Below are 27,844 nucleotides of genomic sequence, written 5' to 3' on the forward strand. Positions count from 1 at the left end.
AAAAAAAAAAAAAAAAACAGACTGCAACTGACCTTACAGAATTGGGCTAATATTTAACATCCTACTTACAAATGTTGCAGGGAAATACAATTTCATAAAAACGTCAGTGTCCAATTTTCATAAACAAGGCCTATTTAAAATTTACAGAGCAAAATCAAGTTCAAAACAAAAAACAAAATAACAATAATGTTTGGTGTAAAATTAATGAAATATAATGCAGAATTACAGTAAAATAATACTGTATAATCATAAGAGGGGGTGATCCACTGGCTCAGCTTACCCCAGGAACTTTGGCTCAAATACACCACTCCTACCATTGTAACAAACTTGTATCATCCAGCAGTTTAGAGCTAACATCATACTAACATTATAGCCTCATATTATAACCTCCTAAAGCACAAACACTTTGAACAGATAAAAACAACAGGTTTTTTTTACCCTAAATGTAGTTACCAAGCATTCCATGGGCCTCTCAAAAAATTTAAAATGCTTAAATCTTCAAATATGTGTGGTCATATCACCAACTTTGTTTAAGGTTGTCTAGAAACAAGAGTTGGCTCAACTTTATCGCTCTATATATTTACACTACCAGTCAAAAGTTTTTGAACAATAATATTTTTTATGTTTTTTAAAGAATTCTCTTATGCTCACCAAGCCTGCATTTATCTGATCCAAAATAAAGCAAAAGCAGTAATATTGTGAAATATTTTTACTATTTAAAAGAACTGCTTTCTATTTGAATATATTTAAAATGTATTTTATTCCTGTGATGCAAAGCTGAATTTTCAGCATCATTACTCCAGTCTTCAGTGTCACATGATCTTCAGAAATCATTCTAATATGCTGATTTGCTGCTCAATAAATATTTATTATTATTATTTATTTATTTATTTTAAATAAAAATATTTTATCTTAGAAAGATTTTTGAAGGATGTGTTTTCTCTATGAAAGGAGATCATACAGAGCAATAAAGAAACCACTGCTACATCCCGTCAACCCAGAGTTACCATATCAACAAAACCACATTACTGCATGTTTGCACCTCTCCTAACACATGCCCATATAACCCACAAACCTACACACCTTAAACCACGTGTGCTGTAGGACAAACAATTAAAACTATAAAAATCTATAAATATATTTGACAAAATTCACTGTTAATACAAGAGTTTAAATAACTGCTCTTTAATGAGGTTTTGATAGAAACACTATAGAATGACATCTTGTTGAGAAGCTGTTCATTAGTGCTCACAAGAGGACGCCAAAGTCTGTGCATTAGAAACCAGGATGAAACTGCAGATTTGCATTTGTTTTATTTCTTTTGATTGGTTGCTTGAATCCTAAGGAGTTGCCATGTGCTCCAGGAAAGAACAGGTTTAGAATATCAGGAAACAAAGTATGTGGCGTTTTTAGCTAATGTATAAAATACCATTTAAGGATGATTATATTCTCTGACAACACTAGTAAGATTAAGTTGTATAAAAATGAATACATAAGAAAAGTGGACCAAAAAGAAGTCCTGTCTGTAGCCCAGTAGCCCCTCACTGCAGAACACAAGATCCAGGGGGTGTGGTTGGATCCACATCTAGGGGGTGGAGATGGATGGGTTTAGGGATCAGGGGGTGGAGACTGGTAGGTTTAGGTATATGTAAGGTGGGAGGAGTTGGATCTGGATCCAACCACGCCCCCTGGATCTTGTGTTCTGCAGTGAGGACCATCTCGTCTATAGAAGCTCTGGTCAGGATAGAGTGAAATCTGTTCATTAGTCTCTTGGGGGAGCTGTTTATCAGCCAACCCACCCAAACAGCCATCATCTAGGGATTTTCCCGAATAAAAAAGCTCATCTAGAATGAGTGCCGAGTTTAACCACATTTCTGTTGATGTAACCATAAAGCTACACACCCCTCCAATTCCCCCCCTCTGGTAACTTTAGGGGATTATCAGTCCATTAACTGACACAATGCCCTGTGTGCTCGTGAAACAACACATCAAGTCCTATTGCCTATATACCTTTATAATTAAATTATATTCAATAGGAAAAGCTGATTTGTAGCTGTTTTGCTTATAGTGCATAATAGTTTTTGGTGAAAATATGCAGCATGTAAACAACATGTAGCCTATGTCAAGGTAAAGCACAATTAGACATGTAGTGCATAAATATTTAATGCTCAGATCAGCCATCCAGAAGTTGTTTTTGTTTGATTGCTTTATTTTGGTTGTTTGTTTTTTGTAATGTAGGTTGGAGTAAGTTGGTTAGCACTATAAAAGCCCAACCGCAGTGTTTTGCTTAGTTTCATTATCACAGATAATTTTTGGGAATTAACCATTTGTGATGATTACTTTCAGATCTACAGTACAAACCTTTTTTCAACAGGCATGCTAAAAATGATGAGAATTTCCCCAAGTTTCCCCGTCATGTCATCCGCAATATCACTCCATCATTTTTTATAATGTGCACTTATCTAGTGGCAGTAAAGCTGAATAATCATTTATAAGATTCAAAATAAGAACAGAGTTTAAAGTTCGTATATTTTGCAAGGGAGCGGCTGGTTTGCATTTGATCTATCTAGCAGTTCCTTCCCTCCTCCACAATCACAGAGTCACATGACTGTGAGCTTGGCTTTGGCTTGGCATCACCAACAAATAGGCTACAGTAGAAAAGAAAGTGAAAGAGTGCCGGTGTCCGGCTCGGGACTTTCCAGGGTGTATTATGCTTGGCATGTGATATTCAGCCACTGGTGGCGTGATTATACAATCAAACCAAAAGAAGAGCGCGGGAAAACTCTGCTTTGTCAGGACTTGAGGAGACAAGAAAAATGGATGCTTCAAACACACACTCTTGCATGGCACACTGAAATTGATGCTCTGTTGTGTTAAAGGGATAATAGTTCTCCCCAAAATGAAAAAAACTCTGTCATCATTTAATCACCCTCAAGTTGTTCCAAACCGCTTTCTTTTGTTGAACAGAAAATAATATATTTGGAAGAATTCTGGTAACCAGACTGTTGCCGGTAGCCATTGACTTCCATAGTATGGAAAAAATAGTACGCTAATGGCTACAGCAACTGTTTGGAAAGAAACTCATACAGGTTTGGAACAACTTGAGGGTGATGACAATTTTCATTTTTGGGTGAACTATCCTTTAATTAGAGTGAGCTATTGTCTCATTTATGTTGGCTGTTGTCTGTTGTTTCGTTTTTGTCTGTATGTGTGGGCAAAACTAAAAAGTACCTAAAAATATGTCAGGCATTTCATAATATCCCATCACTTGAGAAAATGGCTGCCCTCACACTTCCACCTTCTATTTTGTATACTGAAATTTCAGTCAGTTACAATTTAATACGGACCACAGGAAGATATATAATCTCCATTTATTTCGGCAGCAATTATTCATTGTGCAGTGTAATGGCAGTCATTTTGAGGCAGTACTTTGTAATGGAGGCCAAAATATCACTGGATCATTTCTTGGCAGCAGTATATTTTCCGATAGGGGGTGATAAAACAGCATTGCAATCGTGGCTGCACCATGAGACTAGGCATAACCAGACAGCAAGCTTAACAGATCTGCACTACCCAAACTAAAAAAACAGGGACTTTCCAAAAAGACAATGTCTCAACCCAAAGATGAGCTGTAAATATAGCAGCATTCTGAATATTTAGTGGAAATTATTCCAAGTTGATGTATGAGAACAAATATAAAATGGTGATATGGGTTTAAAATGACATAAAAGAAACAAGCATTGAAAACCTGCAAAACGTTTTTGTCATCCTGAGGATGTTGAAGGTAAGAATATGCATATGCAGACTCTCAGTCTCTTTGCTGAAGAGAATAGGTTTCATATGTGATGAGATTCTTTTCACTGTCACTTGAGCTTGATTATTTCTTTTTATTTCAGGTCACAAAATAATAGAAGTCTCGCCATTTCACGAAACCAATTATGCACCTTCACTGGCATGTAAAATCGTGCAAGCACTTAACTTATTCATGGCCACTCGCTTTGTTTTTTTGTTTGCTACACACAAAAAAGAAAACAAAAATCCCAACCTTTCAATAATTCTATTGTATTCCTGTTAGTCAGAAATTAGTCTTTATCTTTCTGCCTTCCTGATGTGTATAGCAATAGATTTTTGGTTTGTGAAATGTTGATAGCCTTCATTTAACTTGATTTTTATGCAATAAGGTAATATAGATTCCTTTTAAATTATAACATTTCACAGTTTGTTGCAGAAATCTACTCAAACAATATATTGGACTTCTAACTCAATGCAATTTTAATCTAAACCACTTTTCATCACCATTTGTGAAAAGGTAGTATTGCTACTTTTGCTTGATTTTTATGTAAAACAGATGATATAGATTCCATTTCAAGTATAACTTTTCACATTTCTACTCAAAGAATGTAATGGACTTGCTAACTCAATTAAATTTGAATCCAAACCACTATTCATCATGATAGGAACACATTTTTATAGGCTAGGAAAACAGATACGTAGGTCTATAAACCCCAAAGGTATATTATGCACAGTTTAAAAGTGGCAGCCATTTTGAGGCAGGTAGACTGCGGGCAGCGAAATGGAGAGAAGATCTAGTCATATCTGTCCCGCTGGCATTAAGGGTGGGGCGTCACGGCATGAGCAAGGCACAGCCATGCACCAAGCCAAACATGCAAATGTGTTACCAGGTGAAACAAAAATAGGGACTTCCCAGCTAAACTGGGTTTGCTTGTTTGGTAGTTGATCTTGTAATATAGCCACACAGCCCAAAATAAAAGCTACCACACAGCTAATGTAAAATTATTTTGTGTTTGACATTAAGTTCTCACCGATAGCAATGTGAAACTATATGTTGCTCTACATAAGGGTCATAACAGCAACCAAAGTTTAATTTTATGGAGCACTGCTGGTTTTGTTGAAATTAGGTCAGACTGAATTTTTATGACTTTGTTTTTCAAATATAGTAGGAAGAGTTTATGTTGAGTTGCTGTTCTTTAGAATTACCATCAGTTAAAATGCATGCATTAAGCATTCTCAAAACCTTATTAATATTTTTATATTATCATTATATAAGTTGTTTTTACACAAACACAATAACTTTAAATACATTAAATTTACATTTATTGTGTGTGTGTGTGTGTGTGTGTGTGTGTGTGTGTGTGTGTGTAAAGAGTGCCGGTGTCCGGCTCGGGACTTTCCAGGGTGTATTATGCTTGGCATGTGATATTCAGCCACTGGTGGCGTGATTATACAATCAAACCAAAAGAAGAGCGCGGGAAAACTCTGCTTTGTCAGGACTTGAGGAGACAAGAAAAATGGATGCTTCAAACACACACTCTTGCATGGCACACTGAAATTGATGCTCTGTTGTGTTAAAGGGATAATAGTTCTCCCCAAAATGAAAAAAACTCTGTCATCATTTAATCACCCTCAAGTTGTTCCAAACCGCTTTCTTTTGTTGAACAGAAAATAATATATTTGGAAGAATTCTGGTAACCAGACTGTTGCCGGTAGCCATTGACTTCCATAGTATGGAAAAAATAGTACGCTAATGGCTACAGCAACTGTTTGGAAAGAAACTCATACAGGTTTGGAACAACTTGAGGGTGATGACAATTTTCATTTTTGGGTGAACTATCCTTTAATTAGAGTGAGCTATTGTCTCATTTATGTTGGCTGTTGTCTGTTGTTTCGTTTTTGTCTGTATGTGTGGGCAAAACTAAAAAGTACCTAAAAATATGTCAGGCATTTCATAATATCCCATCACTTGAGAAAATGGCTGCCCTCACACTTCCACCTTCTATTTTGTATACTGAAATTTCAGTCAGTTACAATTTAATACGGACCACAGGAAGATATATAATCTCCATTTATTTCGGCAGCAATTATTCATTGTGCAGTGTAATGGCAGTCATTTTGAGGCAGTACTTTGTAATGGAGGCCAAAATATCACTGGATCATTTCTTGGCAGCAGTATATTTTCCGATAGGGGGTGATAAAACAGCATTGCAATCGTGGCTGCACCATGAGACTAGGCATAACCAGACAGCAAGCTTAACAGATCTGCACTACCCAAACTAAAAAAACAGGGACTTTCCAAAAAGACAATGTCTCAACCCAAAGATGAGCTGTAAATATAGCAGCATTCTGAATATTTAGTGGAAATTATTCCAAGTTGATGTATGAGAACAAATATAAAATGGTGATATGGGTTTAAAATGACATAAAAGAAACAAGCATTGAAAACCTGCAAAACGTTTTTGTCATCCTGAGGATGTTGAAGGTAAGAATATGCATATGCAGACTCTCAGTCTCTTTGCTGAAGAGAATAGGTTTCATATGTGATGAGATTCTTTTCACTGTCACTTGAGCTTGATTATTTCTTTTTATTTCAGGTCACAAAATAATAGAAGTCTCGCCATTTCACGAAACCAATTATGCACCTTCACTGGCATGTAAAATCGTGCAAGCACTTAACTTATTCATGGCCACTCGCTTTGTTTTTTTGTTTGCTACACACAAAAAAGAAAACAAAAATCCCAACCTTTCAATAATTCTATTGTATTCCTGTTAGTCAGAAATTAGTCTTTATCTTTCTGCCTTCCTGATGTGTATAGCAATAGATTTTTGGTTTGTGAAATGTTGATAGCCTTCATTTAACTTGATTTTTATGCAATAAGGTAATATAGATTCCTTTTAAATTATAACATTTCACAGTTTGTTGCAGAAATCTACTCAAACAATATATTGGACTTCTAACTCAATGCAATTTTAATCTAAACCACTTTTCATCACCATTTGTGAAAAGGTAGTATTGCTACTTTTGCTTGATTTTTATGTAAAACAGATGATATAGATTCCATTTCAAGTATAACTTTTCACATTTCTACTCAAAGAATGTAATGGACTTGCTAACTCAATTAAATTTGAATCCAAACCACTATTCATCATGATAGGAACACATTTTTATAGGCTAGGAAAACAGATACGTAGGTCTATAAACCCCAAAGGTATATTATGCACAGTTTAAAAGTGGCAGCCATTTTGAGGCAGGGAGACTGCGGGCAGCGAAATGGAGAGAAGATCTAGTCATATCTGTCCCGCTGGCATTAAGGGTGGGGCGTCACGGCATGAGCAAGGCACAGCCATGCACCAAGCCAAACATGCAAATGTGTTACCAGGTGAAACAAAAATAGGGACTTCCCAGCTAAACTGGGTTTGCTTGTTTGGTAGTTGATCTTGTAATATAGCCACACAGCCCAAAATAAAAGCTACCACACAGCTAATGTAAAATTATTTTGTGTTTGACATTAAGTTCTCACCGATAGCAATGTGAAACTATATGTTGCTCTACATAAGGGTCATAACAGCAACCAAAGTTTAATTTTATGGAGCACTGCTGGTTTTGTTGAAATTAGGTCAGACTGAATTTTTATGACTTTGTTTTTCAAATATAGTAGGAAGAGTTTATGTTGAGTTGCTGTTCTTTAGAATTACCATCAGTTAAAATGCATGCATTAAGCATTCTCAAAACCTTATTAATATTTTTATATTATCATTATATAAGTTGTTTTTACACAAACACAATAACTTTAAATACATTAAATTTACATTTATTGTGTGTGTGTGTGTGTGTGTGTGTGTGTGTGTGTGTGTGTGTGTGTGTGTGTGTGTGTGTGTGTGTGATGTATTTTACATTGACATATTCTAATCAGGGTAACTATTTCAATAACAAAAAGGTGCTGCCAGGCAGAGTGCCAGCAAACAGGATTGGCAGCTTTGGCATTTCAAGAAAATCACATGGTTTCGCAAAACAATGTGCACCATTTCTGACCTTGATTCAGAAAACATTCACTATATGCTAACTCTGAACAGTTTTTTAAACAAATTCAAAACTAAAAGTCACTGCTGCAGCAAATTAGTAATATTTTGTTGTTTTGTATAATATAATAGTTGATTTAAGCACATGGTATGTGCTGATATGTTTGTCATTTTGTCATTGTATTTATATAGCACCATAAAATTACAATGAATGTACATTGTCTGAGGTGCTTTAAAGCCGTAAGGTAAAACTAAATACAAATAAAGATAAGACAGAGTTCCCATAGCAACACAATTCCCCCCCCCCCCCCAAAAAAAAATTTGTTGTAAACTATTTCAAAGATTGGGACCGGCTGCCTCAAACGCTCTGCCACCCCTATGTTTCAGTCTGGTTCTTGGCACCTAGAGTTGAATTTGATTCCCTGACTTAAGCGATCTAGGGGGCTGGTGAACAGAAATTAGGTCAGATAGATATGATGGAGCAAGCTTGAAATCAATTCTATAACTTTCAGGCAAGCAGTAAAGGGAAGCAAGTATAGTGCTAATGTGCTTATGTGCACGCATCAATAACCTTGCAGCAGAGTTTTGTACTAATTGCAGTCGTGCAAGAATGGAGTGAAAAAGGCCAAAATAAAGCAAATTGCAGTAATCCAAATGTGATGAAATGAAAGCATGAATGACCTTTTGTGTATCCTTTAAATTAAGAAATGGCTTCGTTTTTTTAGATTTGGCGAAGCTGGAAAAAACTAGACCTGACAATTGAATTGACTTGCTTGTCCATTCAATTGCCCTTAAGGTCACTGTCCATAATAAAGGCCAAGTTTTTAACATGGTTTCGTGTCGCGTTCAAGATGAGTGAGCTTGGCTTTTAAAGCAGCTGCTAACGTAAACGCTGAACCAAACACAATAATCTTAGTCTTCAATTTCTTAAGATGCAGGAAATTTAGAGACATCCAGTTCATTAGATCTTTCAAACAGGCTGCCAAAATCTCAAAATCGCTTGTGTCTCCTTTTTTTAATGACAAGTAAATTTGGATATCATCCACAAAACAATGGAATGAGACTCCATGTTCTCTGAAAATATTACCCAGCAGGAGCATATAAAGAGAAATAAAATGGGAGCAAGAATAGAGCCTTGTGGGACTCCACATGTAAGCTTGGCTACAGACGAGGTGCAGTTTGCAATTTTAACTGTACAACATCTGTTAGACATTTAATATTGTAATGTTTAATATTATAATGTTCATTCAGTACAGTTATGAAATAGAACAGACATCTATGACAAGGAAATTATGACACTAAAATATGAAATTAGACTGTATAAAACCCCAATATTTATTCACATTTACATATCACAACATCGAACAAATCCTAAATTTTACATTTATCAAAAACTGTTTGTTGATAAAACATTTTGACTGATGATCGTCACTGAGTTTATTCTATGTACAAGTCCACAGTTCAGTACCACAGATCTTTTAAGAAATGCGATAATGGTTAAAGGATAACGTTCCCCCTTATATGTCTCTATTTACAAAAGTTTGTAATGGTATATTTGTATACATATTGAACAAGCACATTATTTTAACACAGCCTATTGGGCTTTTACAGTGTCAGATTTCTCTCGTTATTGGTTGGCTGTATTATCATCACTAAAGAGCCTCTCTCTCAGTTTATAGTAACTTCCTTTCTTGTCCATCAGTTCCTGATGTGTACCCTGCTCCACCACCTCCCCGCTGTCAATCACCACAATCTGATCCGCCCTCTCAATGGTCTTCAGCCTATGAGCAATCACAAGCAAGGTCTGAGTGGGGCAGCAGGCCAGGGCCTGTTGAACCTGTGGAATAACAAAACATGTAAGGACTCTTTTGATAGTAGCATTAAATGAAGCAAGGATTTGTGAATGCATATGTACATATGTGTCACGAATCCGGTCCATGAACTTTCCTTTTCATTGACTCTCGCACCACACAAACTGTTGCATAGCACCCCGGACTCCTTAGCCTTAGCCTTAGCCCTAGTCATTTGCCTTAGCCTTAGCCTTAGCCTTCTCGGTTTCTGATCTTCGCCTGGTTCCCTGGATTCACCCCTTTTGTCTTGCCCCTTTTGATTCTGTCTGCCGATCGTCGACCTGCTCTAGCCCTAGGACTATTCTTGTGTTTTGCCCACCATATACCTGTTTGCCCTCATCTGACCCATGCCTGTTTCATGACCACGTCTCTGTCTTCGTTTCAATAAAAGCTTGCATATGGATCCGCACGTCTCACGTCTCGTCAGCCCCGTTACAATATGCCTTTGTGTTCATATTCAATAGCCATATTTTACCATTTGTTCACTTTCAGTGTCCAAAGAGCTGGTCACTTCATCCAGTATGAGCACCTGAGGTTGTCTGATCAGAGCTCTGGCGATAGCGATGCGCTGCTTCTCACCTCCCGAGAGCAAATTTCCACGCTCTCCCACATCTGACAAAGAAAACAGGATTTTATGACTGTGGCATTTAATAAAACACCTTTACCATGCTTAAATCTAAATCTTTTTTATTAAAAAATAAATAGTGTGGCTATTACAAGGCAAGGGTCTATCACAAAAAAATACTTTAATTTAACATCTACAAGATGAAAAAAGTGCAAGTGTCTTAAAAACAGGTCAAAGAGCAGATGTTTCAGCTCATGCTTTCTTCAGTGCTCAGGAATTCTAAAATGATTTTAAATGTAAAGTCCATCTTAGGCCAAGGCTGGTATGCTGGTCTAGCAAGTGGACCAAGCTGCTAAAACCTTTCCTATCCAATTATAAATGGAGTGACTACAAAAATCCAAAAGAAAAACATCCAGAATTGCTGATAATATCAGGAATTCTAAAATTACTTTAAATTTAAAGTCCATCTTAGACTAATAATGTATCTGCATTCTAGTCCAGGCTGTTTCTTGCTGGTCTAGCAAGTGTACCAGCAAACCTTTTCAAGCTAAGTTTGTTGGGGTATAGGCAGGATGTATAACTAAAAGGCTATGAATGCTACCAATTCTGATGTTTAAAATAGAAAATAACTTAGATTTTTTGCTTTAATTTTTTTGCCCAATCAGAATCTTTCTAGCCACTGACACAAGAATGACAGTGGGCCGTGACAGCAGTTCATTTACCTGTGTCGTAGCCATTTTCCAGTTTGCAGATGAAAGCATGGGCATTGGCTTTGCTGGCAGCCTCCTTTACTCTCTCCATTGAGCAGCTGGGCAGACCATAGGCAATGTTGTCTCGTACAGTGCCAGAGAAAAGTACAGGCTCCTGACCCACCATTGCTATCTGAAAAAGATTATTTACAGTATATGTTCTTTGCATTGCACTGGTTGGTTGTATATTGTTCTTTAGTTTATAAGTAGACTTATAGATAGTAAATAATCTACAGTTCAACATTAACATGGTTTGTTCTTTCAGAGTAGTCACCTTGCTGTGCAAGTATTTGTGTTGATAGTTCTGCAGTGGTTGTCTGTCTAACAGAATCTGTCCCTGCTGAGGCTGGTAGAATCTCTCCAGCAGACTCACACAGGTGCTCTTCCCCCCACCTGACATTCCCACTAGAGCCGTCATCTGACCCGGCTTCAACTCCAAAGAGAAGTTCTGAAAACAAACAAAAAGGTAAGGTAATTATTCTAAAATATTACAAAAACCAAGTATATACTGTACCATGTATAGATCATGATTAACAACATTCTATTTTTTTTTTTTTAGAATTAGCATACACAATATGTTTGCAAATGTATGCACACATGCACTCAACTGTCTGTCTATACATACAGTTTGTCTCCTTAGTTTATGAACCCTTTGAAGAAAATATAAGAAATAAAAATATATTTTTTGTTTAATACTTTATACTTTATGTGTTTAATTACCATATTTACTCATATTTTAGGTTCATGTGAATTGCCTTCTTAATCCTTAAGACTAAAAGTTGTACCTTTAACACATTGTGGTCAGGTCTTTTGGGATACGAGAAGGTGAGGTTCTGATAGCTGACATGTCCTTTCAGATCACTGGGCTGCTGGTTACCATCAATACTGACTTCAGACTTTCGGTCCATGTACTCGAACACCTTACCAGCCGCACCTACTGAGTTCAGCATGTCTCCAAAGATATAGATCAAAGTCTGGGAAAGAGATGGATAAATATTTATTACTCTTTTTTTTTAAGCTGAAAATGATTCATTTCACAAAAAGCAGGTTTACATAGAAGGTCATACAACCCTACATGTCAACAGAGAAATCCCTCTTTTAAAATAAACAGAGGCATACCCCAATGTTGTCTCCAAGGTCTTGCTGATAGAGGATGAAAGAGACGAGATTCCCTGTGCTCATCTGTCCATACTCGATGAAGAGTCTCCCATAGTAAAGCATGGCCACCTTCATTCCCAAATCTGTCATCTGCAAACCGCACAAACGGTAAAGAAGACACTATCTATAGCAATGCAGTTCCATATCAACAAGTTTGCTTCAAAGAAAATAAACACATATGCTCTTGAAGACTAAACTCATACTAACCCGCCTAACCAACAGGTAAATCGCCCTGACTGTGTCCCGTCGGGTCTTCAGATTATGGGTTTCCATCAAGCGGACATCATAGCGATGGGCTTCACCAAGTTCTGTCCTGAAACTCTTTACCGTCCTGACTCCTGACACCGCCTCCCCAGCAGTTTCATTGGCTTGCGCCATAGAGTCCTGAACTTCTTTTGAGAGCCTCTAAAGAGGGCATGAAAACTTGATATAAGATATGATTCTCAAAAGCACACAAATGATTATCTATTATTCATAATTACATTCATTTTCGTTAACCCCATACCTGATAATGTGTGTCGTATATGTTCTGCAGTAAGCCTGTCAGTGGCGTCTCCATCAGCATCAGCAGTGTAAGCTTCCACGAGAGGCTCAGCATCAGATACAACATGCCCAGCGTCTTAATCAGTGTCCGCAGAAGGACATTGACATTCAGGGCTACAGCCCGACCCATCAGAGTAGTGTCTGTGGAGAGTCTAGATGTGATATCACCTGAAAGACAGATTCAGTGGAAATAATAACTATGAGTCCATGTGAAAAGGGCATCACACTGATGACAACTAAAGTTTGCATACAGAGAATCAGAATGACTGCACCAGCAATTGCATTTGATCTACCTGTCTTGATGGTCTCAAAGAAGCCAATGTCCTGCCTGACAAGGGACCCAAACAGTTGTACCTTTATTCTGCAAGTTAACCTGTTGATTGCACACATGAACAGGCCTCCCCGACAACCAGCACTGACAGAACTGAGAATAACAAACAACATTAAGTTCATTAAGTAAATGCCGATAACTAAATGGTCATTTTTGCAATACAAAACACATATTTTGCCATACCAACCTTCCCAGTGAGAATAATCCCATGAGAATGATAGCTGATCTGAAGTTATCCCACTGATAATGGGAACCCAAGATGTCAATCACCTTTCCAGTGTACAGTGGGATGAACATCTCACCTGAAACATGTCAAAAGTAGCCTACTTTACAAAGCAGGTGTATATTATACTTTTATTTTAGGACTAAATACAACAAAATACTCACATAGCACAGCTAAGGTCAGAAAGACAAAAGCTCCACACAATAATATGTAGTCTGGTTTGGACAAACGGATGACCCGGATGAAGAGGACTCGAGCCTTCTGTTTGCGCTCTTTACCGTTACTCTCTCCGTTAGTGTCCGGCAGTGTTACCTCCCAAAACAGACAAGCTACAGCAGCAGCGACGGTACCGACAAGCCACGAATTAAACTTGTCAAGGCGATAGTTGTCAAACAGCGCTAAGCGCCCGGTTTCGTATACCGAACCGATAAAACAGTGGACCGTAATCCATCTCCGTATCAGTGGATCCGCCGCGTCTTTATATAAAGCAGCTCCTGCGCACAGCAGTGTGCACCGCAGTCCGGATTCAGCCCACCGGCGAAACAGGTCATGGTCGAGGTTTCTTGTACAAGACTTCAGCAAAGTTCCTCCGAGGTCCAGAGCGTACACTATTATTATGTCTACACATAATACACACGCGAACACCAAAACTTTACGCATGGTGCATGGATAGCCTACGTCGGCTAAATAACCTGCGCGCGTAAATGAACAAAGCGAACCTATTCTTGGGTATTTTCTTGTCGGTAACGTTTTGCTACGTTCACACGGAGTGCGAGGTAATCATTTCTTTACACAGCGCCGGGGCATTTCAGGACACCTACATTATTTAGCTTTTACTTTCAGTTTCTCAGGATAAGGGATTTTCCTTCCACATCTGCAACAAAAAAGGCTGCGCTCTGCGTAAGCGTTCATTAAAACCTTCACTCAGTTATACATTTTAAAATCCCAAATCAAGTCAGTTGATAGGCTACACAAAATGTATGGAGCAGTTAGGCTATACCATAATAATATTATCAAAAATAATATAGGCTGTATCTTCAAGACAAATTAATAAATCTTTTTAGGACATGTCTATTTGTTATTGTTTAGGAGCAACAAATATCTCTCTTTTACAAGGAGCCATAACAGAAAACTTGCTCTTTAACCCGCATTCCTTCATTTCTGCCTAACAAATGATGAGTCATAACAGCAGAGACCTTTAGTAGCCAACAATCCATTACTGCTTATAACCTACACTGTAAAAAATTACCTTGAATTTAACGGTAAAAGACTGTAAAAATGCTACAGTAAAATCCTGTTAAATGGTTAATGGTAAATTCCCCTACTATATACAGTGAAAAACTGTATTGGACATTACATGTATTGGACATTAATTGTACGGTAGTATACCGTTTTTGGAAGTTAATAAGACTGTATAATTTACAGTGAATAACCGTAAATTGACATTCCCAGAATTCCCTGCGTTACATTTCAAATTTGATGTTTTTTTGTTTAAATAACTATGTTTCTTCTTAGTTTTGTCTTATCAGTTTTGTATATTAGGGTTGTGTGTTACACCTAATGTTGTTAAATGAATGTTTGTTGCATTATTTCAGTTTCATGTGTGTTACCATGATGGTGTTTAGTGTTTGTGTGAATGCCACTGTGCACCTTCTATATATGTTATTATTTAAAGCTTTGGTTCATCATGTGACTTTCTCATCACCTCCTGCATTTGGTGGTTATCAGTGTATTACAAAGGTACAAAACAGATTTCAGTACTTCAATAGGTTGGTATATTAACATTAAATCAGTTAATGAAATTACAGTATTTAACTGTAAATTTAAGTTAAAACCGTAAATCCTAAAATGTTGCTACCATATTTATTACGGTAAAATTCCGGCAACCACAGCTGCCAGTTTTTTACCGTAAATTTTACGGATAATTTTTTACAGTGTAATCAACAAATTTTTTACATAAATGAGCTTTTGTGTCAGAATGAAACAGCATACACGTTTCCAATATGGTTTATTATCAAATTTTGAGAGTCACTGTTCACATAAGGGAGTGAGTTTTTATGTTTATGTATTTGCAAGTGTTTGTAATATCAACAAAACAATTCAAACATTTCTGCAATTTCAAAGTATTTTGTCCTGCTATAGGTTACAAATATACATGGAAATCTTCTTTTAATATCAAAGCAAATTTAATTTACTCATCAAAAAATTTGGGCAGTTCATTTCCTAAAATGCACTTCTCTTCTGCTCCATCTTTATCAATGGTAACAACATATGCGACGCCTCCACTTGAGCCATCCCGACCCATCGCCAGAGTGAGAGCTACAGAGAGACAGAGACAGAAGGGATAGCTTTGATATCTCATAGACATACAGTCATTACATAGTTATCAAGAAAGAATGAGAAGCAACACTCCCTAGGAGTGACTGTCCATCTTGGCAGAGATAATGTTAGAGTTGAATCAACCACATTGATAAAAGTTGCACACATGGGACTATTCTTAACACTAAGGCCACATCTAAAACATGCATGATGCCAGCTGCACATCTTTATACTTACTCAGTGCTGTACTTCTATGTTTTTGTACTTGTATTATTTCCACTGTAATAGTCCCCTGCTATTTCTACATCATTTACCTCTATTAGTCATTTGAACTGACTAGACTACCATCTGCACTAAATAGAGCAGTTTAGTATGATTAGAATATATTATATTATCAGACCCTGTTTGTAAATTGCACTGGCAAACTTACCGTTAACTACAAACTCTTGACATTCTCTCTTTGTCATGTTTTTTCGGTATTCTGCATCAACAAACCCATTAATGTAAAAACTCCCAGAGCCACCAATAGCAAAAGGTTGCCTGGTCAGCAAACCACTCAGTGTCGCATAGACCTGTTTGGAATGAGGCAGAAATGACCACATATACAATATTAATATTATTAGACTTTTTAGCATGTAGTATTTAATTTGCAATGATCTTCTATGCATAATATTCATCAGTTTAGGCCTAATAAAACCAAAAATGGGCTAACCTGTCCTCCTTTTTTTTTGTCCCACCCAGCAACAATAAGATGTGCTGATAGTTCCTCTTTATATTTGTATGAAATGTTCTTCACCAGAGTGGCAGCAGAGCATACGAGTGGGTCATCTTCCACCTCAATACTGTCAAGAAACATTATTCAAGTGGATTATTCAACACATTTGTAAAAAAAATGAAAATGTATACAGCATGTTTCCTCCGGTAGTATTTAACACCAATCAATAAGTGCATGGCCTAATAACTTAGGGTGCTTTCACCCCTGACTCATTTAGTTTGGTTGAATCGCACTAGAGTTCGTTATTCCTCTTGGTGCGGTTCGTTTGGGCAGGTGTGAATGCAGCGATCGCACTCGGGTGCGCACCAAAAGCAGACCAAACAAGCGTACCGAGACCTATGCTTTCAAACGAACACTGGAGCGGTTCGTTTGTGCGGAGAACGTGATCCGAGCTCGAACAGACCCAACTGCAAAAAGAACTGCGCATTTCTGACGTAGTCAGCTGCGCTGTGCATTATGGGATGAGGACCAGCATTTGTTGACAGTTTGCACTTTAGCATCCATCCCAGCTCGTGGACAAACTTGGAGTTGTGAGGAGGTGCGGAGCCTCATCGAAATTTGGTCTAATGACCATATTAAAAAAGCAGCGTCTTGTCTGCTGGCTTTTCCTCCTCTCTTTGTTTACTTCCGAGAGCTCCATTGGAATTTTCCCGCACGTTAATTCTGACCAATCGAAAAGCAGTTTAGGAATTACATTCAAAGACACATCTGGCCAACGAGTGATGTGGATGTTGTCACGTGACTGCATTTTGGTTCATTTCAACTGGTTCGGACCAGAGCAATCAGTGTGGAACCAAAACGGCTGAAAAAATGCTACAATGTATAATTTTTTGCCCTTGGTCCGGACCAAATGAACCGAACTACAGATGTGAACGCAGACTCGATACTCGACGACTCTGCGTACCTCAAGCGAAGCTCCTAACAGCGAGTGAAAGTGAGTTAAGTTGCGAAAAGAGACTTTGTTTTGTCAGGCCTGCAGTATTTTAATGTGCCTACATTATTCCTCCATTTTGTCTATAACAGAAAGTGAAAGTTACTTCCCATTGTGCTCAGCTCACACACAGTGAAGCAAGTGTGTCTTAGGCTAACGTTACTGTAATTTGAACGACCATATTAAAAAGTCAAAAAAATGTGTATTCAATAGTTATGCCTATCTAATTTAATGTATACAGACAACTCCACCATACCTGTTTACTGTGCCTTCTCGCATTTCTAATGTTTCTTTGTCTGTGCCCTGTATTTCTGTAAGAAGCATTTTTTCTCACAGAAACTTCACTTCCGACACAAAACACTGTAACAATCAATGTGTAATTTCTGAGTACAAATTGATCATTTTGAATAGAAAAGAAACTTAAGACGTCCTAAAACTATACGTTTATGGTTGAATACAAAATCACCACTTAATTTTATCTCTTTGAACTTTACTCAGATTTATCATTTTTCTTCTACTTTGGTATTAAGTTAACAATTGAGGAATCGTCGTACATTTCACAAACAACCTTACTAACAGTGTTGGGTAAAGTTACTTTTAAAAGTAATGCATTACAATATTGCGTTACTCCATAAAAAATTAACTAATTACGGTACTTAGTTACTTTTTATGGAAAGTAATGCGTTACGTTACTTTTGCGTTACCTTTTTAAATCTGGACAGGGCTTGCTTGTTTGTTTTTAAAATAAAAAAGTTCTGTTTTTGGCAAATATAAAAGCCTTTCACACCAAAAGTGAAATGAATAAGCCTCAGGTTGAAGGAAATGTAAATTTATGTCCGTACAGTAGAATGCAGAAGAAGAAATTTCAACACACTTCAGCAATAAAAAAAAAAGACAAATGTTCGTCTAGAGTAATTTGTGCTTATTAGTACGGCTGAACTGGATCACCGAAGGTCAGAAGCAAAGGCATTGGTTAATAGAATGGTATATAGTAATCCGTTACTTTACTAGTTACTTGAAGAAAGTAATCTGATTAAGTAACTTGCGTTACTTGTAATGCGTTACACCCAACACTGCTTACTAATTGTGTATAGGTCTAAATTAGGGTTTTAATCTCTACAGAAATTGAGTAGAAATGTAGTAAATGCATAATAATTTCAATTTAATGCTTGAAATTAAAGTAATCATTACTAATCATTCTTCATTTCACAGTCAGACAATGAGGGAAAGATGTAGGCATAATAGATGATTTCATATACTGTTTTTTCTGAAAGCACCTCTTTTGTATAGCTTGTGTGGACATATACAGTGGTGTGAAAAGGTTTTTGCCCCCTTCCTGTTTTTTTAATTTTTTGCATATTTGTCACACTTAAAAGATTCAGATAATGTATTAAAAGAGAATGTATTTTTATATTACACAAAGATAATGCAAGTAAATGCAGTTTTTAAATGATGATTTCTTTTATTAAGGGAAAAAAGCTGTCCAAACCTGCCTGGACCTACATGAAAAAGTAATTGCCCCCTAAATCTAATAACTGGTTGTGCAATCAAGTGTTTGCGATAACTGGCAATTCTCATCTGTTCTTGAATTTCTTTAGATCGCAGCATAATGTGTTGCTCTTTAAGCATGCTTCACTTTGTCAGACAGCTTCTATTTAATTGATTTCTCGATTCAACAGGTCTGGCAGTAATCAGGCCTGCGTGTGGCTAGTGAAATTTAACTCAGCTTTCTAAAATAATGTGGTTAATTGCAGTTCGTTCATGATTTAACAGGAGGGGGCAATTCATTTTTCACGTAGGGCCACGTAGGTTTGGACAGCTTTTTTCCCTTAATAAATTAAATCATCATTTAAAAACTGCATTTTGTATTTACTTGCATTATCTTTGTGTAATATTAAAATTTGTTTGATGATCTGAATCTTTTAAGTGTGACAAATATGCAAAAAATAAAAAAAAAACAGGAAGGGGGCAAAAATCTTTTCACACCACTGTATATCCTTGATGTATAACCAAATAAATTAATCTGAAATTGACAAAATATCAATTGTATATGCAAGAAGGGACATCACACTGAAAATAACACTTTTATATATTTATTACAAAGGGGGTGAAGAAAATAATCTTCAGAAAACTCTTCACACATCTAGTCACAAAGTAGTTACATTTGTAGAACTGTCCAGTTTGGTCATTTTTGTGTTCTACTCATCATGGAACTTGGGCAGTTTATTTCCTGGAACAACTACATGCTTGACTTCCGCTTCAGTGATCACGACCAGGTGAACCACACCGCCACTAACGTTGTCCCGACCCATAGCCAGAGCCAAAGCTGTGGAGACACAGTTTTTTATTCACTGCACATATAAATGTCAATATCTTTTTCATTCCAATTCTATTTACCATTTGTGGAAAACTGTGTAGCCTCTTCTAAACTCATGTCAGGTTTGAATTTGGCATCCACATAACCATAGATATACGTGCTGCCAGATCCACCAATAGTGTAAGGCTGACTGAGTAGCATTCCTCCCAAAGACACTACGTATATCTGTGCAAAGACAAAACATATGCAAAAGAGAATATCACTCATCTGCATTGCAGAGATTTATATAATATTTGAATAAACAGACAATAGCATCATATTTCTGTACTTTCTTTTCGGCAGCTATTCTTTTTCAGTGCAAATGCGCTGTTCGTATTGTATGATTCTCCTTATTATTTTTATTTTTTTGCATGCATACAATAAATTTGAGAGTCACATGTGACTGTGATACAGAACTGTATTATGGTCGTAGTTTGTGTTTAGCAGAGCATCACCTGTGGTCCCTTCTTCCTGTCCCAGCCCGCTGTGATGAAGCCTGCCTGCAGCTCTTCCTTATTGTTATAGCAAAGTTCCCTCATGATGGATGCTGCAGCTTTTACCAAAGGAGGAGATTCCATCTGAATGCTAAAGACATAGAGTGATTTTATAGTCACTATAAACTATAAACACGACGACTAACTAAACTTTTCTTTAGGATGCTGCAAAAATGCTACAGAAATAAACAGACCTGTGAAAAGACAGCTGGAATTTGGCCATTTTGGTAACAGCTTGTGCATCAGCCAGTGATCCAGCGATGCAGCAGAATATTCTATCATGCACCTGGATCAGTTTGTTGATGGTTTTTGATGACACATAAGATCTGTAGGTAAAAGTCATGCAGCTTTTACCAAAGGAGGAGATTCCATCTGAATGCTAAAGACATAGAGTGATTTTATAGTCACTATAAACTATAAACACGACGACTAACTAAACTTTTCTTTAGGATGCTGCAAAAATGCTACAGAAATAAACAGACCTGTGAAAAGACAGCTGGAATTTGGCCATTTTGGTAACAGCTTGTGCATCAGCCAGTGATCCAGCGATGCAGCAGAATATTCTATCATGCACCTGGATCAGCTTGTTGATGGTTTTTGATGACACATAAGATCTGTAGGTAAAAGTCATATTGTACACTGTAAAAAATGACCATAATTTACAGTGAATAACCGTACATTGACATTCCCAGAATTCCCTGCGTTACATTTCAAATTGTATGTTTTTTTGTTGAAATAACTATGTTTCTTCTTAGTTTTTTCTAATCAGTTTTGTATATTAGGGTTGTATGCTACACCTAATGTTGTTAAATGAATGTTTATGGCATTATTTCCATTTCATGTGTGTTAACATGATGGTGTTCAGTGTCTGTGTGAATGACACTGTGCTCCTTCTATATATGTTATTATTTAAAAGCTGCTTGTGATGGGCTTTGGTTCATCATGTGACTTTCTCATCACCTCCTGCATTTGGTGGTTATCAGTGTATTACAAAGGTACAAAACAGATTTCAGTACTTCAATAGGTTGGTATATTAACATTATATCAGTTAATGAAATTACGGTATTTAACTGTAAATTTAAGTTAAAACCGTAAAACCTAAAATGCTGCTACCATACTTTTTACGATAAAATTCCGGCAACCACAGCTGCCGGTTTTTTACCATAAATTTTTTACAGTGTAGTTATGAGAGGTGTAATTTTTTTATGAGAATGAACAATTTGCTGGAAAATACTCACTCTCCCATAGAAGCTCTGGAGTCTGACCCAATGATAACTCCTCCATTGAACTTGACAGCAAGGATGGTCGTCTTACAAAAAAAATAAAAATTACATCATAATTAAGCCAAGCAATTAACATGTATATTTGTTTGAAAGTAAAAGTATCTGTAAAATAAAATTATATTAATTATAACGAATATTATATAATTCTAAATTATAAAATAAACAACACCACACAAATCTAAACTAATTACTGTGTGCACAAATCCCCCAATTAACAAACAAACATAAAAACACTCAAAGTCCAGCATAATATAAACACATACATATCACAATTATTCAATGACTTTTTAACTCCTCAGGTCTAATATATATATATCACAAATGCTGATGTCAAGTCAAAATGCAGAAGAGCACAGCCATTCCCTAAATGTGCTGAGGTGAGATTTAGTGACATCTGTGGTCAAAAGAAAAATTAAGCGAGGGGGGGAGGCTTACTTTATCCCTACATCCTCTACCATTAGCTACTTTATATGCGAAAATGCGTAAACTAAGTAGGAATTTATGCGACAGTCCATAATTAAAACTATAGATACCTCTAAATGGAAATGGACATTTCAAGACTATCCTCGCCCTGACAATGCCACAATAGGCTATCTATCCACGAAAGCGAAAGTAACTTTGAGCTATAGGTTACACTTAAACTGCAGCTTCCCATCTACACAGATGGATATTGTAATATATTTAAACGAGTATTTTATAATATGGTCTCAGGCTATAAGATAAACATCACCTGCCTGGTCGCCGATGCGCATTTAAAATCATTTTCGCCTAAGCTCACCAAGCAACGCGAAAGGTTTAACTCATTTAAAACACGATACATATGCTACTTACTCCGGTGCTGACACCTTTGACTTGTGAGTATGAATGATGGCTGTCCATTATTAAAAACTCGACATACAGATCGTGGATAAACGTCGCGTACGCGTCGCCCGACAGTGACTGTGCGGTGTGCGCACTGCGCACGCTCCTCTGAAACAGCAACACTAGTGTTAGCGAGGCGCATTACTTCAAGAGAACAGTTCCCGGTTTGAGAATTTAGACATGGCACTCTCCAACGTCCTCGAACCTGCTGGGTCTGGTTTTAACTTCGAAAATTCCACAAGGTAAGAAGGAGTTAGGCTTGAAACACTTATATTATGATAACGCTGTGCGTAAAATCTAGAAAATAAACCTTGCGTCGTTATAACCATTGTTTCAAGGTGTCGGAACAAAAGTGAAAGTACTTTCAGACTTCAAGTCTTTCTCTTCAAAAAGAAAACGTACCTTGTCTTTTAGAATCGATTCTTCATAGATCAAAACATTTTAAAAGTATGTCCTGACATTACGTTTCCTTGCAATCTCCTATATGATGCACAAATCTCTTTCATTTAGAAACATTGTTCTGGAGAATGGCTCAGAAGAGGGTAAAATCAAGGCACCGAAACCCATGAAAACAGGCACCACCATTGCTGGAGTGGTTTATAAGGTAACCAGAATATCAAAACTTTTTGTAATTTGTTACATATTGTCTGTCAGACTAAACATGTGCGTGTGTATAGGATGGTGTAGTTCTGGGAGCAGACACAAGAGCCACCTCTGAAGAAGTAGTGGCAGATAAAATGTGTGCCAAGATTCACTACATTGCACCTAACATATAGTAAGTAACAGTAAGGATTAAAAAATGGAATGTCAGATGTACATCATTTATAAAGCAAATAATTATAAAACTTATTCAAAACCATTCTATGTTATTCTTGTTAGTTGTTGTGGAGCAGGGACAGCTGCGGATACTGAGAAGACAACAGATATGCTGTCGTCAAACCTCACCATTTTCTCCATGAACAGCGGCAGGAACCCAAGAGTCGTCATGGCCGTTAACATACTACAAGACATGCTCTTCAGGTGTGTGCAGACTGTGTTATTATCTTCACCTGTTATCACACAAACATTGCGCGATCATGTATGTTTGTTTGTACCATTGAAGCATAAGGCTGTGTTTTATGTGATATCTCTCTCTAATGTTGATAATGTTTCTCAGGTATCGAGGTATGATTGGAGCTCATCTCATTTTAGGGGGTGTTGACTGCACTGGCAGTCACCTGTACACGGTTGGCCCTTATGGGAGCATGGACAAGGTGCCGTATCTAGCCATGGGTACGTGACATCCAATTGATGAATGATCAACTTATTAGTTAAGAATGTGCTAATTGAGATCAATATGCATTTCTATTGGATGAAAATATATGCACATTTAACTGATTTTCAAAAAGCTGTAGTCTTGAATGTTCACAGTGGAAATTCATACAAGAGATTTGTTTGCATATATGTGATCAGTTCTCAAGTGAATAATCACAGCTATGTTTCTGCGTTTTAAGGATCTGGTAAACTGCCTGCTATGGGGATACTGGAGGACAGATTCAAAGGAAACATGGATGTAAGTTGCTTTTTTGTTAAAACCTCCTTATTGTACGTTTACTATTGTCAATATTACTGTTCCTGTAGCTCAAGGTGAAGTAAAATGCAAGGTATTTTCTACACTCAATAAGTTGGTTCAAGCATTTAAGGGGTCATGCATTGCATTTTTTATTATTTGATAATGTTTCCTGAGGTGCACTTATAATGTTAGTATGATTTTTACATCAAATATTGTCATAATTTAGAAATAAAAAGCCATTTTCTACCCTGATTTTAGCCCTCTGATTTGAACGCTCTCTTGGAAGGGAGCTGATGAGCTCTCTCAAAAACCTTTACTACGGTTTTTTCTATTTCAGCTGTTGAGATGAACTAATCATGGAGAGTGTTGATTATAGCATTATATTTAGATCTACTCCCGTCGCATGAAAGGCTGCAGCGATGAGCATTGTAGCCGATGACAGACTGTTGAACGCATGAATGCATGCTCTCGTCATTGCAACACGAGTTTCACACTTTCACAAATGCTTTCATCATAACTAATAGTGCAAACGCGATGTAAAGGTAGCGTTCTTTGATCGCTTTCTGTATATAATTTAAGATTAGGCATTAGAATGAACACGGTCACTTAGCCTATTATGTTGTGGTATTACTGTCAGGTCCATATCTATAATTACTTCCCTAGGAAGGTAATGTTTTTTTTAGTCCAGTTATGCTTTATTGCTCTTCTCTCCTTCTCATCTCACTAACGCTCCAGTGGGCGGGGCCAAAGACGTGATGATGTAGAAGTAGGCGTTGATCTGATTCTGCAGAGGCGGGCTTTCGTTGCACTATTATGTCATAATGTGACAAAATCTGAAACAAGTCGTTTTCTGATTTTGGTTTCAATAAAAGCTGTTTTTGGTCTAACAAGGACGTTTTGAGCTCTGAAACTCATGGGATGTTTTTATAGCACATTGACCTCTTACATGTCAAAACATCAAGGAAAATTTGATTTGTCAATTCATGACCCCTTTAACTTGAAAAGCATATTCTACTTGTGTGCTCAGTTCAAATATGTAGAAATGAAAGCTCTAACTTACAAGTATTACTTTGGAATGTTATTTACAATGCAGTTCTCAAGTATTAATTCCAAAGAAGCTATAGTTTATCCACAAATGAGTACTTTTCAGTGGTATAAAAGTGCAATTTTCACTATTTCTTTTGCAGATGTTGCTGTCAAGTTCTGTAACTTGTTTGGCAATGCCTGAAGTTCATTTTCCAGTTAGAATTATTTGTGTGTGTGAAAAAAAAAAAGTAATCGCTTGTCACCATTATCATGTTTTATGTGTCAGGTGCTGAGGTCCATGTGTGTGGCTCTGACTTTTGTTTCCTAAATAAATATTTAAAGGTCGTGTCTCACAGATTAGACAATAAGAATTTAGTTCTTGAGCCGATTGGTTTAAAATGTGCCTTAAAGATTTTTTTTTTTAATGTTTCGAGGTTATTTTTATATATCCCATTGCATAGATTTGCAAGTTAAAGTTAGAAGTTGTTCTATAAACTGAAAGGTTTTAGCATTACTTATTATATCAATATTATATCACAATGTAGATTTGACTTTATTTTATGAAAAAATGTGTGAAAAAGCTTTTTTTTTTTGTTTAGTAAACTGTACTTTACATTTTGTTTAGTGCATAAAACTAGATCTTTCTGTCACTATATTGTCTTTTTTTTTCAACCTTTAGCTGGAGGAGGCCAAGGCACTGGTAAGCGATGCCATCCATGCAGGCATCATGAGTGACCTGGGATCAGGCAACAACATTGACCTGTGTGTGATTACGAAAGAGGGGGTGGACTATATCAGACCTCACCGAGAGTCCATTTATAACTATAAGAGGTAAAAACAAAAATATATTTTTATTAAATTACACATTTTTACATTTTATTAAATTATATCATGTCACAGCAACTGCATATTTAAAGGTTAGTGTTAATTGTGCCTAATGCCTAATATTGGTAATATATTGATCTCTCATTGTCTCTCTTTTACAGACAGGCAAAGTACAAATATAAGCCAGGCACAACACCTGTTTTAAATAAAACCGTGAATCAGCTGGAGCTGGTGCATGAGACAGTTCAAATGATGGAAACAGCAGGATCCAGTTGAGCCATGAAATACACTGTGATGTCATAATGTGATCTGGAATTACTGTTTTGACAAACAAACGGGAAAAAGACAGATCATGCTGTAAATGTGTTTTTATGTCTGATGTTCGCATAATTCCATGGCTGCCAGTGGACTGATGATCATCAATAAACTACTACAATTTCCAGCATATGCCCCACATATCATTTTTAAAAACTGTTTTGGAAACAATTATCTGTTTTAGTAAATGCAACAGAACTTAATAAAAAAAATGCAACACAAATCAATTCCAAGGACGTTTTGTGCAATATTGCTATTATTGGTTATTTGATATGCTCAAATGAATGATTAAAGCCAAATTAAAAAGCTTTCAAAACAATAATGTAAAAGTGTAGTATGTATACGGTGTAAAGATCACTGTGTTGCAAATCATAAATACTTGCCTATTGGTGCTTGTGTTCCATTTCGAAAAGTAGGCATGCTACATATACACACACACACACACACAACACCCATATGTATTAAACTAAACGACATTTAAAGGAAAGAGCATAAAAGGTCAGCCTTTAATTGAACAGCATATTAGTTCTGACACATAGTATAGGGTCAGTTCATTTAGGCTACATGCATTCTTTTTTATAATATAATTTGTTCTGCAGTTCCATGCATTAAACTCATTATGCATTACATTTATTGCAATAGGGTGTGTGCACGTTTACGTTTCCGCATTTTAGCAATGTTTCACCTGGTGTTAACCTGCATCGGATGAATCTGCACAGAGACCGAGGACGCTGAGAGACGCGCGCTCCTATTGGTCAGCCAGCTTTATACAGAGCCTTGTCCTCAGACAATCTCAAACTTATCATATTTATCACCAACACTCTCAAACAACATATAGACAAATAAAAGAAATGCATTTACAGCTGTTATTCGAAGTTATAGATTATAGTCTTTCAAAGATATTTTCTGCTTGTAATCGAAACTAAGTACTACTAAATCTTTCGGTTTCGAAACCATTGTCTTCCGTGTTTCCTTCATGTAAAATACTTACACTTCGGCCATTTCGCCTTTACTGTCTGAATTACTTTAATCGTACTTTCTTTATATAAAGAATGGCTCTTTTGGATGTGAGTGGATATAAACATAATTCTTTTAAGCAAACGCATCTTCTCGACCGACTGAATCACTATAGTTTTGGGACCAAATGCCAGGAGTTCGCGGTACCCGTTGGGGTTGATGTAAGTAACTTTATTGATATCAATTCTTCACTAAATCTTAGAGACCCATCATTGTGATAGAAAGCATAAAAACACACATTTTGTGAGAAAATAACTGAAGAATGCTTGAGTTGCACCCAAACATGTTGAACAACAGGTTAGTAAAAAATTATACTTTGCTACATAAACCTTTATTTTTCCAGTTTTGTAGACTATCTTCAGCAGTTGTAGAGCAGGTAATATTGAATTAAAATGGCATTTTAAAGGTTTTTGATTAGCTTAGGCAAGAATATTGAGGATATGTCTTGTGTCTAGGGCAGGGGGGCCCAAACTCGGTCCTGGAGGGCCGGTGTCGTGCAGAGTTTAGCTCCAACCCCAATTAAACACACCTGAAGCAGCTAATCAAGCTCTTACTAGGCATGCTAAAAACTTCCCACCAGGTGTGTTGAGGCAAGCTGGAGCTAAACTCTGCAGGACACCGGCCCTCCAGGACCGAGTTTGGGCACCTCTGGTCTAGGGTTAATTTGCTTATTAAAACATAGGGGGCAGAGTCTCAGCAACAGCAAAAACAAACATTTAAGCAAAAAAAACATGTAAATATAAATTAGCCTGCCTTGTAACATATCCTGTGTTCCCATCAGCCCTCCAAGTTCCTGAAATCATGCCGTTGTGAGGATGGCGTTTCCATAGATCTGAATCATGGCACCACAACCCTG

General features: G+C 36.9%; 4 protein-coding genes across 5 annotated transcripts; 1 reads left to right on the forward strand and 3 right to left on the reverse strand.

Moving 5' to 3' along the window:
* Positions 1–9,146: 9,146 nt before the first annotated feature.
* On the reverse strand, positions 9,147–14,134 carry LOC107566640 (antigen peptide transporter 2-like). Its single transcript, XM_016252144.1, has 11 exons — positions 13,399–14,134; positions 13,199–13,313; positions 12,974–13,104; positions 12,643–12,848; positions 12,345–12,542; positions 12,099–12,227; positions 11,765–11,953; positions 11,254–11,427; positions 10,953–11,112; positions 10,141–10,277; positions 9,147–9,652 (listed from the first exon to the last, which is right to left on the reverse strand). The coding sequence occupies exons 1-11, from the start codon at positions 13,892–13,894 to the stop codon at positions 9,443–9,445; spliced, it is 2,145 nt and encodes a 714-aa protein (XP_016107630.1). The 5' UTR covers positions 13,895–14,134; the 3' UTR covers positions 9,147–9,442.
* Positions 14,135–15,231: 1,097 nt separating this feature from the next.
* Positions 15,232–17,538, reverse strand: LOC107566623 (proteasome subunit beta type-9-like). Its single transcript, XM_016252114.1, has 4 exons — positions 17,516–17,538; positions 16,266–16,395; positions 15,984–16,125; positions 15,232–15,553 (listed from the first exon to the last, which is right to left on the reverse strand). Exons 1-4 carry the CDS (start codon positions 17,536–17,538, stop codon positions 15,426–15,428), a joined length of 423 nt encoding a protein of 140 aa, XP_016107600.1. The 3' UTR covers positions 15,232–15,425.
* A 1,805-nt stretch (positions 17,539–19,343) lies between these two features.
* On the reverse strand, positions 19,344–22,361 carry psmb12 (proteasome 20S subunit beta 12). 2 transcript variants are annotated; one of them, XM_016252146.1, is made up of 6 exons: positions 22,224–22,361; positions 21,348–21,418; positions 20,304–20,435; positions 20,071–20,200; positions 19,657–19,801; positions 19,344–19,585 (listed from the first exon to the last, which is right to left on the reverse strand). In XM_016252146.1, the coding sequence occupies exons 1-6, from the start codon at positions 22,269–22,271 to the stop codon at positions 19,458–19,460; spliced, it is 654 nt and encodes a 217-aa protein (XP_016107632.1). In that variant the 5' UTR covers positions 22,272–22,361; the 3' UTR covers positions 19,344–19,457. The 2 variants fall into 2 exon arrangements, with proteins under 2 accessions (XP_016107632.1, XP_016107633.1); XM_016252147.1 differs by lacking the exon at positions 20,304–20,435 and adding an exon at positions 20,592–20,723.
* Positions 22,362–22,385: 24 nt separating this feature from the next.
* psmb13a (proteasome 20S subunit beta 13a) lies at positions 22,386–26,205 on the forward strand. Its single transcript, XM_016252145.1, has 8 exons — positions 22,386–22,495; positions 22,764–22,857; positions 22,931–23,028; positions 23,133–23,273; positions 23,410–23,525; positions 23,747–23,805; positions 25,511–25,662; positions 25,818–26,205. The coding sequence occupies exons 1-8, from the start codon at positions 22,434–22,436 to the stop codon at positions 25,930–25,932; spliced, it is 837 nt and encodes a 278-aa protein (XP_016107631.1). The 5' UTR covers positions 22,386–22,433; the 3' UTR covers positions 25,933–26,205.
* The last annotated feature ends 1,639 nt before the right edge of the window (positions 26,206–27,844 follow it).

This window comes from Sinocyclocheilus grahami, unplaced genomic scaffold, assembly GCF_001515645.1.
Source record: "Sinocyclocheilus grahami isolate Dianchi unplaced genomic scaffold, SAMN03320097.WGS_v1.1 scaffold1088.1, whole genome shotgun sequence".
Lineage (NCBI taxonomy): Eukaryota > Metazoa > Chordata > Actinopteri > Cypriniformes > Cyprinidae > Sinocyclocheilus > Sinocyclocheilus grahami.